At 52.0% G+C, this 18,388-nt stretch overlaps 1 protein-coding gene across 1 annotated transcript; it reads left to right on the top strand.

The window, feature by feature from the left end:
- Positions 1-149: 149 nt before the first annotated feature.
- Positions 150-18,228, top strand: Telo2 (telomere maintenance 2). Its single transcript, XM_051167787.1, has 20 exons — positions 150-540; positions 2,868-3,145; positions 5,214-5,282; positions 5,550-5,697; positions 8,419-8,521; positions 10,137-10,205; positions 10,402-10,543; positions 10,623-10,759; positions 11,478-11,557; positions 11,675-11,788; positions 12,042-12,130; positions 12,296-12,387; positions 12,551-12,667; positions 12,799-12,870; positions 14,777-14,968; positions 15,661-15,752; positions 16,280-16,379; positions 16,709-16,773; positions 16,970-17,085; positions 18,063-18,228. The coding sequence occupies exons 1-20, from the start codon at positions 206-208 to the stop codon at positions 18,167-18,169; spliced, it is 2,517 nt and encodes an 838-aa protein (XP_051023744.1). The 5' UTR covers positions 150-205; the 3' UTR covers positions 18,170-18,228.
- The last annotated feature ends 160 nt before the right edge of the window (positions 18,229-18,388 follow it).

Below are 18,388 nucleotides of genomic sequence, written 5' to 3'. Positions count from 1 at the left end.
AACGGGCCCTGTCAGACCACTGGGCAGACGGGGAACCCGGAGAAGGCAGGGACAGCGAGATTGAGATCGTGAGTGAGGGCGCCTGGGAGAGGCCTGGTGGGATTTCTGAGATTTGGAGCTGAGTACTTCGTGGGTGCCACGGTTAGAATTCTTGACAGTGCAACATGGTTTTTTTCCTAGGACCCTCCCAGCCTTGTCCAGCAAGATGGACCCAGCACTGTCTGCTGTCCGACTTACCGTCCAGGAGGCCGTTCACACCCTTTCATCCTCAGAGGATGCTGGCCATATCCTTTCCACCCTGGGGACTCTGGAGAGGTACCTCGGTAGAACTGAGGATCCAGCCCTCCCCAAGGAGAAGGAGGAGTTTGCCACCACCCACTTCTCAATCGTTCTCAGATGTCTGGTCAGCAAGCTGAGCCCTAGTTGGCTGGAGCTTGTCCCCGGTGGCCAGCTGGAGAGGCTTTGGGAGAGCTTCTTCCTGGACGGGCCCCCGGACCAAGCCTTCCTGGTGCTCATGGAGGCCATCGAGAGCACGGCTGGGTGAGTGGTGTGTGAGCAACAGGGTGCCCAAGTTCTGAGAAAGGGACCTCCTAATACCTTAAAGCTGAGTGGAGCTGGACCCAGCTCTGAAAGGGTCTAGCCTGGCCTCCCTCTTGGTGGAGGCTGGGATGAAGAGCGGGGTCCACAGCGCAGGTGGCCGGAGTAAAGCAGCGGCTCAGAGAGTCTCCACTGCCCCAGCTGACACCAGGAAGGTAGTTGGTCACTTGCTGCCCTCTCCGGACCTTTCATTTTATGGCATTCTCAGGGTCATCTCAGGTTTTTATTTTTTTAATTAATTAATTTATTTATTTTAAAAGATTTATTTATTATGTATACAGTGTACTGCCTGCATGCAAGCCTGCAAGCCAGAAGAGGGCATCAGATCTCATTATAGATTACTGTGAGCCACCATGTGGTTGCTGGGAATTGAACTGAGGACCTCTGGAGGAGCAGGCAGTGCTCTTAACCTCTGGGCCATCTCTCCAGCCCCCATTTCAGGTTTTTAAATATCTGGTTGCCATGTTGCTGCCATGGATTCCCCAGTCCCCAGTCCCACATCCCATCAAGTGGCTGTCCTTGGGAGAATCAGTGGCTTTCAGAAGCTGGGTTTATTTGTTTGTTTGTTTGTTTGTTTGTAGTTGTTTTTTTAAAAAAGATTTATTTATTTTATTTATTGCATATGAGTGCTTTTACAGAAGAGGGCAGCAGATCTCATTATAGATGGTTGTGAGCCACCATGTAGTTGCTGGGGATTGAACTCAGAACCTCTTGAAGAGCAGGTGGTGCTCTTAACCACTGAGCCATCCCTCCAGCCAGCCCCGGTTTTGGTTTTTTTCAAGACAGGGTTTCTCTGTGTAGCCTTGACTGTCCTAGACTCACTTTGTAGACCAGGCTGGCCTTGAACGCACAGCGATCCACCTGGAGATCCGCCTGCCTCTGCCTCCCAATTGCTGGGATTAAAGACGTGTGCCTCTATGCCCCAGCTGAGAAGATGGGGTTTTATAAATGATTGTGGTGGAGGCTATAGAGATGGCTGGAAAAGCACTGACTGATTTTCCAGAGGACTTGGGTTCAGTTCCCAGCTCCCACATAGCTGCTCTCAACCGGAACTCGGGTTCCAGAGGGTGTGACGCCCTCTCCTGGATGCCACAGGCACTGCACACAAGTAGTAAGCAGACATAGCTGTAGGCAAAACATCCACAAATAAAATAAAATCTCAAAACTTAAAAAAAGAAAACAGAAGCTGCTGTGATGTAAGCAAAGGCAGTGAGGAGTAAGGGGAGGAGTCGGGCAGGGTCCAGTGGGACACCCTCCCAGTAACTGGCCATTCAGTAGTGGAATTAAGTGTTTTCTTTCAGCTGAATTCAAATACACTTATGAAGTTCTTAGGACTAATTCTTTTTTGTGCGTTTTGTTTTCTGGTCTTTTTGAAACAAGGTCTATGTGACCTCACAGAGATTCTCTGCCCTCTGCCTCCAGTATGCCAGAATTAAAGGTGTGCACCACCACACCCAGCCTCTTTTTTTTTTTTTTTTTTTTTTTTGAGATGGGGGTCTCTCATCTACTGAGAGCTTATCTATCTGGCCATGTATTTCCAGGAACCCACCTGTCTCAGTATCTCTGGGGCTGGGACTTGAAGTACTTGTCACCTCACCTTGGTTTTTTTTGGGAGGAGATGGAGGGGGTGGAGGGTTTGAGACTATGTAGCCTTGACTGTCCCTGGAACTCACTGTGCAGACCAGGTTGACTTTTTTTTTTTTTTTTAACCAGGTTGACTTTTAACTCTCAGAGATCCTCCTGCTTCTGCCTCTTGTGTGCTGAGATTAAAGGCATGTGCCATGGTTAAAGGCTTGCCTTTCCTGGCTTTTAGTTTTAGTTTTTGAAACAGTGTTTTTCTGTGTGACCCTGATTGGTCTTGAACTCAGAGATCCACCTGCCTCTGCTTTCTGAGTGCTGGGCTTAAAGGTATGCGCCACCACCACCCGGCTCACCTGGCTTTTTTTTTTTTTTTTTGGTTTTTTTTTGTTTTGTTTTTTGTTTTTTCAAGACAGGGTTTCTCTGTGTAACAGCTCTGGCTGTCCTGGAACTCACTCTGTAGACCAGGCTGGCCTCCGGCTCACATTGGTCCTGAGATTAAAGGCATGCACCACCACCTCGCTGACCTATATGTGGGTTTTGGGGATCAAACTTAGGTTGTGATGGTTGCAGGGCTTGCTTTACCAACTGGGCCATCTCCCAGCTCTGGGCTGACTCTTTATGGCCAGAAGGGGACACTAGGCAGGGGGCTAGTACTGAGGGCTCCACCCAGTACACTTGCTGTTTTTCAGTCCTAGCTTCCGTCTGATGAAGATGGCTCGGCTGCTGGAGACATTTCTGAGCAAGGGCAGAGTGGCTGCTCTAATGGCGGAGCAGTGCCGCCCTCAGACAAAGCCCAGGTTCCCCCTGTTCCAGGAGACACTGCTCTCCAAGGTGGTGGGCTTGCCTGATCTCCTGGGCAACTGTCTCCAGCAGGACAACCTGACCCAGTTCTTCCCCCAGAACTACTTCCCTCTGCTTGGCCAGGAGGTTGTCCAGGCGTTAAAGGCAGTTGTGAACTTTCTCCAAGGTGAGTCTCCTGCCTTCACATCGACTTTGGCCTTTATCATCTCCCTCTCCTTGAAGGAAGACTCTCCAAGCCTGTGGGGCCTTAAGAGTCAGGCTGGCACTGTCAGGTGGGTTGGATGCTGGCCTATCGTGTCACCAGATAGAATGTCACTTCTCTTTTGGCGTCTGATCTTGGGGTGTTGGGTCTGACCCTAGGGTCCTTTCTTTCTGAGCTGGGTGTTAGGCAAAGCCACCATACTGAGACCTGCTTTCCCTGCCCAGCCACTTGGGTATCCGAGAAGCCGTCCCTGTTTGCGAGGTCCACTTCCTTGCATACTTGAGCCTGTTTGTCTGTGTGTCTTTGGAGGAGGTGGTTTTGAGCGCTCACTCCATAGTGACTGACTGTTCTTGGGTCTGAGGGCAGACGCTTTTCATGTGTGTGTCTGGCACTCAAGGGGGCTTGCTGTCGCTCACAGATCTCTGTCACCACGCTGTCCATTAGCACTGCCTTCTCTGGGACATAATGACTGGCTTTCCCGAGTATACATCTCAAGAGTGAGAACTGGGGGAGGGCCACTGTGATCCCTGGGTGAGTGGCTATCAGATACAGGCCAGTGAGACTGCCTGGCTTGAGCCTGCGCCTCTTCCTGAAGTGTCCCTGCCTTCCTTCTTGTGCCTGTCACATGCACACTCCACTCTGCCTGCTCCTAGCTAAGCTTTGACTTTGGCTTGCTCCTGTGGGCTCTGCGCAGCAGTACCCTGAGGGCTCCTGTAGCCTTTACCCATGTGACCACGGAGGACTCTGGTCCTTTAGAGTTTTGACACTGCCCCCACCTAGCCCAAGCCACTATCTTCCCTGGATTCGTACAGCAGCCACTTTCTGGTCTGCTTTGCTCTGTCTTCTGTTTTTGTTTTTCGAGATGGTTTCTCTGTGTAGCCTTGGCTGTCCTGGACTCACTTTGTAGACCAGGCTGGCCTCGAAATCACAGAGATCCACCTGCCTCTGTGTCCTGAGTGTTGGGATTACAGGTGTGCGCCACTGCGCCCCACTCTTTTGTCTTGTTTTTGAGCCATGGTTTCACTCTTCTCTTAGTGGTGCTTTGGATTCTGCCCTTGTGGGCTCTGAAGTACCCATCTGTATGTCATTATGTGTCTGACCCCATGGCAGATTTCTGGATGGTGCCATTATTTCAGCTGTACTAGTGGGAGGCTGCCAGCCCATCTCTTTACTCTTTTTTTTTTTTCCCCGAACAGGGTCTCTCTATGTAGTCTTGGCTGTCCTGGACTCACTCTGTAGACCAGGCTGGCCTCGAACTCACAGCGATCCACCTGTCTCTGCCTCCCAAGTGCTGGGATTAAAGGTGTGTGCCCCCCCCCCCCCCCCGGGCTCTCCTCCTTACTCTTGACCAAGGAGGGAGACCTTGTGGGCAGTGGCCACTGTGGTGTCTATAGCCTGCCCAGATCCCATTCGCTTCAGTAGTTGGCTCCTCAGCCAGGACCCCTCTGGTGCCTCTTCAGTGATGTTGGTAGGGTCATTGTGATGATTGTGGTGATGTGTGTGATACTTTTTGCTTTGTTTTTGAGACAGGGTTTCTCTGTGTAGCCCTGGCTGTCCTGGATTCACTTTGTAGACTAGGCTGGCCTCAAACGCACAGATATTTGCCTGCTTCTGCCTTCCTGAATGCTGGGATTAAAGGTGTGTGTTCACCACCATCTTGTATGGGAGACTTTTAAAGCACAGTATTACTGGATTTTCATGTTAAAAACACTTCCATTCTAGCCAAGTAAGGTGGCTCATGCCTGTAATCCCAACACTCAAGGAGGCAGAGGCAGGTGGATCACTGTGAGTTCAAGGCCAGCCTGGTCTTCAAAGTGAGTCCAGGACAGTCAAGGCTACATAGAGAAACCCTGTCTCGAAAAACCACACACACACACAAAGAAAAGAAAAGAAAAAAAGCTCCATTTAGATTTTCAGTCCTATTAGATTGATATGCACCTTAGTTTCAAGGAGTTTCTGCAACTGACTTGGGTACTAAGCGCAAGGTCGCTGTCGTTAGTCAGATGTCCTTAGTGCTTGCTTTGTGTTCCAGATGGCCTAGACTGCTCTGTCTCCTTTGTGTCTCGAGTTCTGGGGAAGGTCTGCATCCAGGGAAGAAAGAGTAAGTAGTCGCTGACCCTCCCCACCCCCCAATACACACACCCTTGGAGGAGGGTGAGAATCACTGCACCTTTAGACAGTGACATGTAAGTTGACCCTTGCCTCTGGTGGGGTTCCCTCACTTGGGTCTAGGCCTGGGTGGGTCTGCTGATGTTGTCCTGGGATTGCCCATGTGTATGGGGCTGTGGGCTGTGGACACTGGGTACCCCCCATGTTCGGCTCCTGGCTGAGGATGGCTTCTGAAGCTCAGGACCTCTGTGCCCCTCAGAAGAGATCCTGGGTGTGCTGGTGCCTCAGCTGACAGTGCTCACGCAGGACAGCTGTGTGTGGCAGCGGGTGTGCTGGCGTCTGGTGGAGCAAGTACCTGACCGGGCTGTGGAGGCTGTGCTCACTGGACTTATAGAGGCCTCTCCTAGGTAAGCGGCCAGGCCCGGTCCCAGCCGGGGCTCCTCTGGGTTTCAGGGTAGACTCTGTCATTGCTGCCATTCCCTGAGCTGCTCTCCCGGGCGCCATGCCAGGGCCCATGTCCTGTGCAGTTTGGGTAGCCCATTCTCTCTTGGCATTGCATCTTCAGACTGGCTGTAGTGAGCCCAGCCCCCACCTTGCCAGTCATACTCTCTTCACTGTGGTCTCATTGCCCAATCATTGATCTCCTGGTTCTGCTTTGTTATGGGCTCTTCCATCCCCTATGAGTACCCACTGAATGGTGGTGGCTTTGTCTCTCACAGAGTCCAGGTGACCTTTTTCTGTTTGCTCATCTTCCTGTAAGTGGAGGTGAATGTGTGGCTCATGCTGCCGGAAGCAGCCTGTTGGGCTGGCTGGCTGCTCTGAGCACATTGCTAGCCCACCTGGCTCCAGGTTGGTCTCTGGACATGGCCGCACCTCGGTGTTGACTTTGCATTCTTTGGTTGTAGGTATGGGTGTGAATTGTTTACTGATGTCCCTTTTGCTTGTGTTTTCCTGGTGTGTTTGTAAATAGCTTTTCCCATAAGTTCCAGGCTCTCTCCTACAAGGTTCGTGGGCCCTCAGCAGAGCACCACTTAGAGTTCTGTGGGTTTCTTGTTTGTTTCGTTTTGAGTTGGCATCAAACATGCTATGTGGATGAAGATGGCCTTGAGCTCTTTATCTCTTCGGCTTTGCCACCAGGTGTTGGGATTACCAGCATGCACCTTGAATTCCATGTTCACTTTTGGTTCTGGGTCTTGTCTGTCCTTTGGGCTGTCTGCTGTTTACCTGTTCCCTGTGCTAAATCATGTCTGTTTACAGAGGTTTGCTTTCTCAAACTGTTAGGACTCCCCTCTCTTCAAGCCTTTATGTCTCTACGTTAAAAAAAAAATTTATGTGTGCATGCATGTGCAGATATATGTGCACATATGTATTGACACCAGCAGTCAGCCTTAGGTGACTCTCCACTCTTTCTTTTCTTTTCTTTTCTTTTCTTTTCTTTTCTTTTCTTTTCTTTTCTTTTCTTTTCTTTTCTTTTCCTCTCTGTGTAGCCTTGGCTGTCCTGGACTCACTTTGTAGACCAGGCTGGCCTCCAACTTATAGTGATCCGCCTGTGCATACACCAGCATGCCTTGCTTCTCCACCTTATTAATATTATTATTTTTCATTATTATTCAAGACAAGGTTTTTCTCTGTTACCCTGGCCTCTCTACCTTATTTTTGATACAGGGTCTTTCACTGATCCTGGGCTTGCTGATTAGTCTAGACTGGCCAGCCAGCATGCTGCCGCACACCCTCTCTGGCTCTGCAGGTCCAAGTCCATGCCACCATGCCCGGCTTTTCTAGTGGTTCTGGGCATCAAGCTCCCTCAGGCTTGTCCAGCAGATATTTTACCTATGCAACCATACACATAGTCCTAGCCCAATGCCTTTGTGTGGAATTTTTTTCTTTCTTTCTTTAAAACAGAATCTTACTATGTAGTCCTGGCTGGCCTGGAACTTGCTGTGTAGACCAGGCTGGCTTCGGAGTCAGAAATCTGCCTGCCTCTGCCTGACAAGTTCTAGGTTGAAGGTGTGTGCTACCATGCTGGCCTTTGTGGACTTGATGTAACAAGCAGGGCTGATGAGATGCTCAGCAGGTGGGCACTTGCTGTCCTTGCTATCAAGGCTGACATTCTGTGGTCCATGCCAAGATCCACATGGTGGAAGGAGAGGACCAGTTCTTCCAGATTGTCCTCTTGACTTCTATGTGTGTGGTATGGTGTGTACACGAGCACTCGCGCGCACACATACACATGCGTGCGCGCGCAAATCATGTAATAAAAATAAGTATCAGCCGGGTGTGGTGGTGCATCCCTTTAATCCCAGCACTCGGGAGGCAGGGGCAAGTAGATCGCTGCGAGTTCGAGGTCAGCCTGGTCTACAATGTGAGTGCAGGACAGCCAAAGCTACGCAGAAATCCTTTCTCGAAAAACCAAAAAAAAAAAGTTTCAAGGAAGAAACCCTCTCTGTGTGGCTGAGGGGGCTGTCCACATCCTTACTTGCAGAATGAAATGGTGGTGTGGTGTGTGTGTGGGGGTCTCTTAATCTAGCTTTGGGTTTGGCAAATTGCTGCTTTTGGGCCAAATCAGGCTGGTGGTGAAGGTGGTGGTGTGTGGATGTATGTGTAAAGTTTTATTGGTTGGTTGCCATGCCCTTTCACTTATACATTGCCCATGGCAAAGGTGTGTGAAGCATTTATCTGTGGCCTTGACAGGGCAGGGAAGGGCCCCCATCTTGGATTGGTCCTCTCAGCTCTGTTGTGGGGTCCAGGCTTTTTTTTTTTTTAACATTTATTTGCCATGGGTACAATGTTCTGCCTGCAGACCAGAAGAGAGCACCCAGATCTCATTATAGATGGTTGTGAGCCACCATGTGGTTGCTGGGAATTGAACTCAGGACCTTTGGAAGAGCAGGCAGTGCTCTTAACCTCTGAGCCATCTCTCCAGCCCCAGGTCCAGGCGTTCCATGGATGCTCACATTCATTCTGGGAAGAGGAAAGATTAAGGACCAACTCAGGTCATGGAAGGGCTAACCCCAAACTCTTAGAGTGAGCAGGTGGGAGGGTACAGGACACCATACTGTTTGCTTTTCCTTGTCCCTTCCCTTTGAGGCCGACTTGTAATTCAGATCCTTGCCACCCCTGCCTCATAGGCCGGAAGTCCTGTCAAGGCTGCTAGGGAACCTGGTGGTGAAGAATAAGAAAGCGCAGTTCGTGATGACCCGGAAGCTTCTATTCCTGCAGTACCAACACACGGTGAGGATGCCAGGACAGGGTGGGGCTGCAGGCACTCCAAGTCACTCCCACCTGCTCCATGCAGAGACTCTCAGGCTCTGGAAAGTCCGTCCTGTAGCATGAGTTGGCAGCTGGGTACCGCTGCAGTGTGTGGATGAAGCGATGGAATCACTTTAACACTTGGCCATCCTTTAAGAGGGCAGGTGAAGGATGCAGAGATGTAAACAGAGGCAGAGATGGTTCTCCACAGACCATGCCCCCACCTCCTCACATAAAATAACACCCAAGCTGTCTATTCCTGAACCCAACACTCTGTTCCAAGCTGTCAGAGGATAAGCCAGTCAATAGGATTATGCCACAAACCATGAACATCAAGTGCCAGGATAAACTTCATGCATTCATTCCTGGAAGCCAAGGCTGTGGAGTTAGAGACAGCTGTGAAAGAGGGAGCCGAAGGGACTAGGAAGAAGCTTAGTTCACACAGTCCTTGTCATACAAGCAAGGGGACCCAAGTTTAAGCCCCGGAATCTGCATGAAAAGCTGGGCTTGGTAGCATATGTCTGTCATTCCAGGGCTGGGGAGGCCGAGACAGGTGGATCCCTAGTGCTCTGGGCAGCCAGCCTAGCTAACTGCTGAGTCCCAGGTCCTACTGAGACCCTGTCTCCAGCTGGCCATGATGGCACACGCCTTTAATCCCAGCACTCAGGAGGCAGAGGCAGGTGCAAAATCTGAGTTTGTGGCCAGCCTAGTCTACAAAGTGAGTCCAGGACAGCCAGGGTTGCACCAAAAACTCCTGTCTTGAAAAGGCACAACAGGGCTGGAGCTGCTTTGTAGAGCAGGCCTGGCCTTGAACTCACAGCGATCCTCCTGTCTCTCCATCCCAAGAGCTCAAATTAAAAGTGTGCACTGCCCCCCCCCCCCCCCCCCCCCCCCCCCCCGCAAAAGCTGGGCTTGGTGGCACATGCTTTTAATCCCAGCACTTGAAAGGCAGAGGCTGGTGGATCTCTGTGAATTCGAGGCCAGCCTGGTCTACAAAGTGAGTCCAGGACAGTCAAGGTTACACAGAAACCCTATCTCAATAAATAAATAAATAAATAAATAAATAAATAAATAAATAAAGTGTGCACCACCATGCCTGGCTGGGAATGGAATCTTTAGAAGCCTCAAAACCAGTCCCTAGTGACACACTTTTTCCAACAAGGCCACACCTAATCCTTCCCAAACAATTCTTCTGAGTATTAAAATATATGAGCCTATGGGGAGGGCATTCTTATTCAAACTACGTCACCAGTAAGCTTGGAAGGCAGAGGCAGGCGGATCTCTAAGTTCCAGGCCAGACTGGTCTACATAGTTAAGTTGCAGGACAGCCAGGGCTACATTGTAGAGAGACCTTGGATGGCTCCTAAGGAATGACACCTGAGGCTGACCTCTGGTCCCCACATATACACAAGTGCATGTGACTACACACAGGAACAGCCTACATACTTCATACATATATACTATTCACATGTGCACACACATGCACGCTCCATTCCATCCCATTCCTCCTAGGAACAGCCTTCAGTTCCTGACAGCCCTTGTAGGGCAAGATAGGGAGCAGTCTCTGCCTGGTAGATAGGACCCACTTTTGTTGTAGACACCCATGCTGCAGAGCCTGCTGGGACACTTGGCTATAGACAGTCAGCGGCGGCCGCTCCTCATACAGGTAAGCGTCACTTGTCCCTCTGAGCCTGTGGCAGTCTGGGAGAAGGGCAGTGGAGGGATTGTCTTCTGACAGGAAGGACAGGGGTCAGCGTCGCTTGCGCTCCAGCCCCTTGGGATACCTGTGGGTTCTGGCCTGAGGCTTGGGTGGCTGTGGTGTAGCTGCTGCCTGAACAGGCTGAGGCTCTGCCACTTGCCAGGTGCTTAAGGAGCTGCTGGAGACCTGGGGCAACAGTAGTGCTGTCCGGCACGCACCCCTGGAGCAGCAGTGCTATATCAGCAAGGCCATCCTTGTGTGCCTGGCACACCTGCGGGAGCCGGAGCTGCAGGACACTCGGGATGGTAAGAGGCCGTGGTGTGGGCACACCCTACCCCCTAACACTCTGAGGAGCCCTTCAGGATTCATGTCTGGTGCTTTAAGAATTGCTGGGCAGCATGATGGCGGGTGTGAAGTGCCGCCTGGACAGCAGCCTGCCCCCTGTGCGTCGCTTGGGCATGATCGTGGCCGAGGTCATCAGCTTCAGGATCCAGCCTGAGGGGCCTCACCTGAGATTCCAAGTGAGCAGGCTGTCTTCTCTGCGTCCTCCAGGGGACAGGGCTCTGGGTCTCCCTTGCTGCCACACCAGTGCCTCTAGTACCTCACCGTTCTGGAATCTAGGATTGAGGAGTATCCCTTGCGGGGCATGTGATTGGCCAGGGCTGGTGTGGGGGGCGGTACGATCTCCAGGTCATGGTGGGTGGAAGCGGGAGTGGGTCCATACGTGGTCAGGACCAGGTCTGTGAGTGTACTCCCCACTGTGTGTTCCCTGGCCTGGTTAGACAGGAGTAAGGAGCCATTGCCTTGGCGTTGGTCTGCTGGGCCTGGGTGCTCTGCGCCCAGGGGTCACTAGGCTGGCAGTGTGTAGGGTGTCAGCCTCTCCTGACCGCTAATCGGTGTGGGCACTACTAGGTTGGACATTATGGGCCTCGGCGGTGTAAGGCTCTGCGTGGCCTCACTGCGAGCCTGTAGATGTGGCCTCTGCTGAGGCCTGTCCTTGTGTGTCAGCAGTCAAGGGTCTCCAGGCCCTGAGGAAGTGGCTGCTAGGCTCAGCACATCTAGCGTCATGCTTAGCTTGAGGTGGGCATTCCGAAGTTGTTCAGAAAAGGTGGCTGTCTGAGGCCAGGCTGCTAAGTGAGACCAGGCAGCATGAGAGGAGGCAGCTGGCTTTGGCTGACTGACAGTGGGCAGGTGGCACGGCAGCCTGTGGCACCACTAACGCCAATGCCTCTGCAACAGTATGAAGACGATGAGATGAGCCGTGAGCTGCTGGCCCTGGCCAACCCCTGGCCTGTGGGTGACCGCTCCTCGGAAGCAGGGTGAGGCTCTCTACATTCCCAGTCCCCACCCCGAACCCTTCTGACAAGTCAGGGAGGACATGGGCACCTGCGGAATTCAAGGCTATCCCGGTCATCCTGCTGCCGCTTGTTCCCTAGAGGCCCGTCCCTGCCTCCTGTTGCCACAGAGCTGCCTATAGAGACACCTGCAAAGACTGTGGACAGTGACGTCCCCCCAGCTCAGCCGCAGGCCTCTGACTCAGAACTGGACAGGTAGGCCAGGGTCCTTGGCCTCTGCGGGTCCAAAGATTGGCTGAGGGCAGGGTGAGCCGAGCCCTGCAGGAGGATGCTGACTTCCCAGCCCTTTCCTCACCTTCCTGCTGTCTTTCCGTGTGCCACCTCCCACATGGGTCAGGCTCTTAGAAGGGGATTCTAGTGTCTTCAGGTCTTAGCCTTGAGGACTTAGAGATAAGCGTAAGTCCTCACTGGGGATGGACAGATGCAGCCTCTGTTTGTCTTATTACAGTGATGACGAGTTCATCCCCTATGATATGTCGGGGGACAAAGAGCTGAAGGGCAGCAAAGAGCCCCTGTACATCCGAGACTGCGTGGAAGGTGGGCCCTGCTGAAGTCATATCATTGTGCGCACTCTGAACTGGCTTGTTCTGAGGGATGCCTGGGCCGGCCCCACTTCACTGTCAGCCCCAGTTTGACATTCTGGGCACACTGGAGTCAGGGTCAGTGCTGAGACTTACTGAGGTTTGTGTGGGTTCTGTGCAGCCTTGACCACGTCTGAAGACATGGAGCGCTGGGAGGCATCCCTAAAGGTGCTTGAGGGCCTGGTTTATAGAAGCCCTGAGGCCACTCGGGAGGTGAGCAGTAAGAGCTGGGTCAGGGTTGTTTGGGAGGTTGGGAAATCCTGGGGTGGCAGTTCTGCTTGTGGCATCTGTATCCTAGATCTTAGCAGGTGGCACCATATTGCTGCCTGGGCCCACGGGGCTGAAGACACCCTGACTCCTGACCCTCCCTGCGCAGGTGAGCGTGGAGCTGGCCAAGGTGCTACTGCACCTGGAAGAGAAGACCTGCGTGGCAGAGTTTGAGCAGCTGCGCCAGAGAGCTCTAGTGGCACTTACAGTCACAGACCCAGAGCGGGTGAGCCCTGGCATGGTGACCCTAGCCAGCCCAGGAGCATCCGAAACCCTGGTGGCACCATTCTGTGCCCCGGTATGGCCCTCGGGTAGTCTTGGAGCCTTACCACAGTGGCTTCTCCTTTGCCTACCCAGGTAGCCAAGTATCTGACCTCACAGTTCTATGGCTTGAACTACAGCCTCCGACAGCGCATGGACATCCTGGATGTAAGTGACCTTGACCCTGTCTTTAACTTGGGAAGTTGACCTATATGGACTGGACTGTGGTACTGGGAATCATGCATGCTAGGCAAGCTACCTCTGAACTGTACCCTTAGCCCTTGCTATTCTCCCTCCCTCTTTCTCTCTCTCTCTCTTCCCCTCTCCCACTCTCTTTCATGTTCTTTTTCTTCCTTTCTTTTTTTTTGAGATAGGGTCTTACTATATAGCCCCAGTTGGCCTTGAATTCATAGATTTCAACCTGCCTCTCCCTCCCCAAGTGCTGGGATTAAAGGCATGCTGCAACTACACCTAGCCCCTCCCAGTCTGCCCCCCCTTAAAAAAAATTAATTTCTTATGTATACAGTGCTTTGCCTGCATGTGTGCCTTCTCTCCAGAAGAGGGCACCAGATGTCATTATAGATGGTTGTGAGCTACTGTGTGGTTGCTGGGAATTTACTTAGGACTTCTGGAAGAACAGCTAATGCTCTTAAACCTCTGAGCCATCTCTCCAACCCCCTCCCTCAGCCCCTTTTAAGGAAAAATAATTATTATGTGTTTGCATGTGTGCTTGAATGTGTAAGTGTAACGTGTTTGTGCAGGAGCCCATGGAGGTCAGAAGAGGCACTAGCTCCTCTGGAACCAGAGTCACAGACAGTTAAGACACAATAAGTGTTCTAACAGCTGAGCCATCCTTCGGCCTCCTTGTCCTCTTTTACCTTTTAATTTGAAACAAGGACTTCCTAAGTTGCTGAAGCTGGCCTTGAACTTGTGATCTTTCTGCCTTTGCTTCCTTAGTAGCTAATATTACAGGCCTGTGTCATCAGGCCTGGCAAAGAGTGTACCATTTTGGCCGGGCATGGTGGCGCATGCCTTTAATCCCAGCACTTGGGAGGCAGAGGCAGGTGGATCCCTGTGAGTTCGAGGCCAGCTTGGTCTACAATAGAGTCCAGGACAGCCAAGGTTACACAGAGAAACCTTGTCTCGAAAAAACAAAAGAATGTACCATTTTGAGTTGTGTGAGGTGGCTTGTGTCTCTGATCCAGAATATCACCATTAATTACCCCAAAAGAAAGGCTGGGCGTGGTGGCGCACGTCTTTTATCCCAGCACTCAGGAGGCAGAGGCAGGCAGATCTCTATGAGTTCGAGGCCAGCCTGGTCTACAAAGACAGTCCAGGACAGCCCAAGACTACACAGAGAAATCCTGTCTTGAAAAAAACAAAAAAGAAAAAGAAAACCCTAAGCTATCGCATTAACAGTCACTTTCCCGCCCTTCCCTCTGTGGTCCTGCTCTCTGTCTGGATTTACCTATTCGGGATGCTCCATATAAACAGAGCAGGGAGCTGGGTGGCCTTTCGTGCAGGCTTCCTTTGCTGGGTATGACGCTGTTCAAGGCCTTCTCCCGTGTGATAAATGTAGACTTCATTTTTTTTTTTTTTTTAATTCATCTTTCCATGCAGCTAAGTTCCTTGGGAGAGGGAGCAAGATCAGGGGTGAGACTGGGTGAGTTTTAGGAAAAGCATGATGCATAGGCCCAGGCACCCTCTGTGAGGAGGCGCTCCTCTTACCTCCCTGCCTGCCCCCTGCAGGAAGTACAGATTCAGTGCACCAGCAGAGGACATTCTAGGTCTCCTAGGACACAGCTCCTGCAACAGAGGCTGCAGAGCTTTGTGGATAGTTGGCTGCTATCCTACTTCTTAAAGCACTCCCTTCCCCAGGGCCACATACCCTCCTGAGTTGTCTTTTCAACATTTAGTTTTGCTTTATGTGTGTGGGTGTTTGCGTGTATACATGTACTGTGTGTGTTCTGTGCCTGTGTTGGGAACCAAACCTGAGTCCTCAGCAAGGGCATTGAGTGCTGGGAGCCTCTCTGCCATCTCTCCAGTCCCTGTGTCCTGGGTCTTTTCTCCCCAGGTCCTTGTTCTGGCTGCACAGGCACTGTCTCGGCCAAGGGGCCTGCAGAGGCGTTCCCAGCACACTTCCCCTGGTTCTGGCACCTTGTGTTCACCAACACCAGCTACTTCTCAGCCTGGTGATGCTTTGGCTCCTGACTGGCGGGTGGTTGTGGAGGAGCGGATCAGAAGCAAGACCCGAAGGTTCTCCAAGGTCAGCAGGACTCTGTTCAGGTCCTTGTGGGCATGGGGTGTCTGTTCTGGGGGTGGCAGGGTGAGCAGTTGGGTTCCCCTAGGCCAGTGGTTCTCAACCTTCCCACTGCTGCAGCCCTTTAATGCAGTCCTGTGTGGTGACCCTCAACCATAACATTTCATTGCTACTTTATAACTGTACTTTCGCTATTATTATGAGTCATAATTTAAATTTCTGATATGTAATATGGGAGGGGTTGCAACCCACAGGTTGAGAACTGCAGCTCTAGGTATTGTCTGACTGAAGGGAACCCAGGCATAGGCAGGGTCAGCTCCAGTGTTGGAGCTCCTTCAAGCGAGAACTTATGTACAAACTGAGGCATGTCAGATCAGCATGATATTAAAACATGGAAGTGAAAATTTAGGTGTCAGGAATGCCACACAGAAACAAAAAAATGGCTCTGGGACTTCGGTGTCTGGAGATGGTTTGGGTTGCAGCTCAGGCTGGAGACCACAATGACCAGGCCTCCCATGGTGAGGCCTGTCTAGCTCTGCATGGCTGATGTTCAGGGCTGGGGCTCTCTGCTCTCAGATGCCTGAGGCTCAGTGTCCTCTTCTCAGGGTCCTGAAACCCAGGAAGGCCTGGGCTAGCCTAAGGGGGCTGCACGAGATGGGAGAAACCTTGCACCTGGACTAACGCTGTGTGTTTGGCAGGGCTGTCCTCGGAAGGAACTGTCAGGTGGCCCCAATGAGTTCAACTCTGTGGCTGGTTACTTCTTCTTTCCCCTCCTTCAGCACTTTGACAGGTGAGGTTTCTGGAACTTGAGACACACTTCTGTGAACAGTAGTTGTGTCACAACAGGATGTAAGTATGGGCTTGAATTATTTTATAAGCCTCAGTTAAATGATGTGGAATATTCTGGAAGGTCCCTTTGCTGTTGAGGTTTGTGGTGAGGGCATTAGTCATTGTAGACTCTGATCTTTGATCTTGGATTTATGAAGGTGCTGGTGGCACCGCCAATGCTGCTGGCCTGCTGCTCGCCCATTGTTACCTCCTCCCATCTGTGTAGTCCTCTCCCCAACTCAGCCCGTGAGATTTTGGGAACAGCACAGGGTGTGATCTTGACTCAGGGCCTGTCTTGTGCCTGGCAGCATACAGTTTGCCTTCCCCTTGGGGCTGCCCTTTCACTGTATTGGCCTAGGGCATGAAGGCAGGAGGAAGACTGTGTGAGCCTCCAAGGGTTTAGGTTTCTGTCATAGACCTCTTTCTGGGCTCTTCTCAGCCAACCATTAGGTGTTGGGGCTGCCCCACCCACTCAGCATTATGTTGTAGGCCTCTGGTGACCTTCGACCTTTTAGGAGATGATCAGTTGGTGCTTGGAAGACTGACCCACACCTTAGCATCCCTGATGTACCTGGCTGTTAACACCACAGTGAGTTGGGAAATGGGGACTGAAAGCCCTCCCACATGGTTCCTCAGCAGAGCAGCTGTTGGAAAAATCTCCAGAGTTCACAGGACGGGACCTGAGCTCTGTGTGGCTTGTCCATCCCCCACCTGTGGGCAGTGCAGGATGGTCAAAGTCATAGGCATGAGCACTGTGCCCTCGGAATACACCCTGCCCTCCTTTTGGCCCTTGGGGCAGTCTGTGCAAAGCTCCCTGAGGCATTGCATGCCCTGACTCAGTGGGATCCTACCTTTGGTGCATGTGTGGGAGGTGCACATAGCAACCCCCTCACCAGCTGTCCTCCTGCTAACTTCCAGGTGGCTGTGACTATGGGTAAGGCCCTGCTGGAGTTTGTATGGGCCCTTCGCTTCCACGTGGACACGTGAGTGGCCAATGGGTCTCCAAGGGAGCATGCCTAACATGTCCTAACAAGAAGTGTCCAGTGAGGTCTGAGGGCCTCAGACAGGGTTGGAGTGAGCTTTGTGGACTCAGTACATGTGGGAGGTCCTTCCCATGGGCTGTTTGGGGGTCCATTCACAAAGCCACACCTCATCTTTCTCCACCCTCTTCGTTGGTAGTTATGTGCGCCGAGGCTTGCTGTCTGCTGTGTCCTCTGTCCTTCTCAGTGTACCCACAGAGCGCCTATTGGGGGACCTGCCAGATGAGCTGCTAGAAGCCAGATCGTGGTTGGCAGGTGAGTGTCTGGGCCAGAGCAGTATCAGCAGGTGTGTGGAGTGGCTGGAGTAGACAAGCTAGGCCAGCCGGTCTGAGTGGGTCTGTCCTGTTCTAGCTCTGAGAAGTGTGATGGCATGAGTGTGGGGAACAGAGAGACCAACTTTATCTTATCACTTTGGGGGGTCCCAACAGAGACAACTCAGATGGGAGTCTATTCCCTCAGAAGCTCCCAAATCCAAAGCCAGAAATCATAGTGCACACCTTTAATCCCGGCACTTGGGAAGCAGAGGCAGATGAGCTCTGGGAATTCAGGGCTAGCCTGGTCTACATAGAGAGTACTAGGCCACCAGGGCTAAATACTGAGACCTGTTTAAAATCAAATCCAGACAGGTTACGTGTACGTAGAATGAATGCTGGAAACTTCCATCTAGAACCATTCTGACATTTTTGTCACCCTTTGTCTCTTACTCTGAATATTCTTTTAAAAGGTCAGTTGCAGACTCTGTTGATTCCCACTCACCCAGGGCCCTATCTGGACCTTCTGCCTGGGGCCCGCTGGGAATGTCATACTCAGAGCCCTGTTTCCTGCGAGGCTCTGTGATTGGCCCCGATGCAGCCTCAAACTGTGGCTTCCACAGGACTCACGGCCAGCAAGGCCCTGTGTATCCTTCTATTGCAGTTTCTGATGGGCAGTTACAGAAGGCCTCATTCACTGTTCCCCAGGTCCCCTGTGCTTGCCCAACACCCAGGGCCAGGCCAGGTTCTTCTCAGGTGGAGTGCTAGAGCCCCCAGGGTGTCTTCTCTGACTGGTTTTGTCCCAGCTCAGTGCTTGGGCTGCACCGGACCAGTCTGGTCCCTCCCAGTGGAGCCTGAGAGCCCTTTACTGGGTATCGTGGTGGGACCTCAGAGAGAAGCCTGGCCGGTGGCTCCTTGAGAAGACATGCAGTGACTGGCTCTACTGTGTTACTCACTTCTCCTTTACTTCTCCCTTGGCAGATGTGGCAGAAAAGGATGCGGATGAGGACTGTAGGGAGCTGGCAGTGAGGGCTCTGCTGCTTCTCGAAAGACTCAAAGATAAACTCCTATCCATATCCTCTCCATAGCCCTGAGGAGTTTCCACAGGGGCCCAAATGTGCCTTGGGCCATCCCCACTGGAAGAAGAAAGCCCCTGAGGAGCAGAGTCCACACACCTGGGCTCTTTGTGGTAACCAAGTCTGGCGGGGCCAATTGGTCCCAGTGTGCATGAAGTAGGCTCCTACCAATCTGACCCCTGCTGTTATTTATATCTTGGCAAGGCTGAGTGGTCAGCTGAAAATACTGGG

This window comes from Acomys russatus, chromosome 25, assembly GCF_903995435.1.
Source record: "Acomys russatus chromosome 25, mAcoRus1.1, whole genome shotgun sequence".
NCBI classification, from domain to species: domain Eukaryota; kingdom Metazoa; phylum Chordata; class Mammalia; order Rodentia; family Muridae; genus Acomys; species Acomys russatus.
Note: the sequence above shows the minus strand (reverse complement) of the source record. Positions and strands in the feature narration are given on the sequence as shown.

Excerpts from the sequence above, each read along its gene's own strand:
- Telo2 (XM_051167787.1), top strand. The coding sequence starts at position 206 with ATGGACCCAGCACTGTCTGCTGTCCGACTTACCGTCCAGGAGGCCGTT. Across the intron at positions 10,760-11,477 it reads GGCCTCACCTGAGATTCCAA|TATGAAGACGATGAGATGAG; the intron begins GTGAGCAGGCTG and ends CCTCTGCAACAG. Across the intron at positions 17,086-18,062 it reads AGCCAGATCGTGGTTGGCAG|ATGTGGCAGAAAAGGATGCG; the intron begins GTGAGTGTCTGG and ends CTCCCTTGGCAG.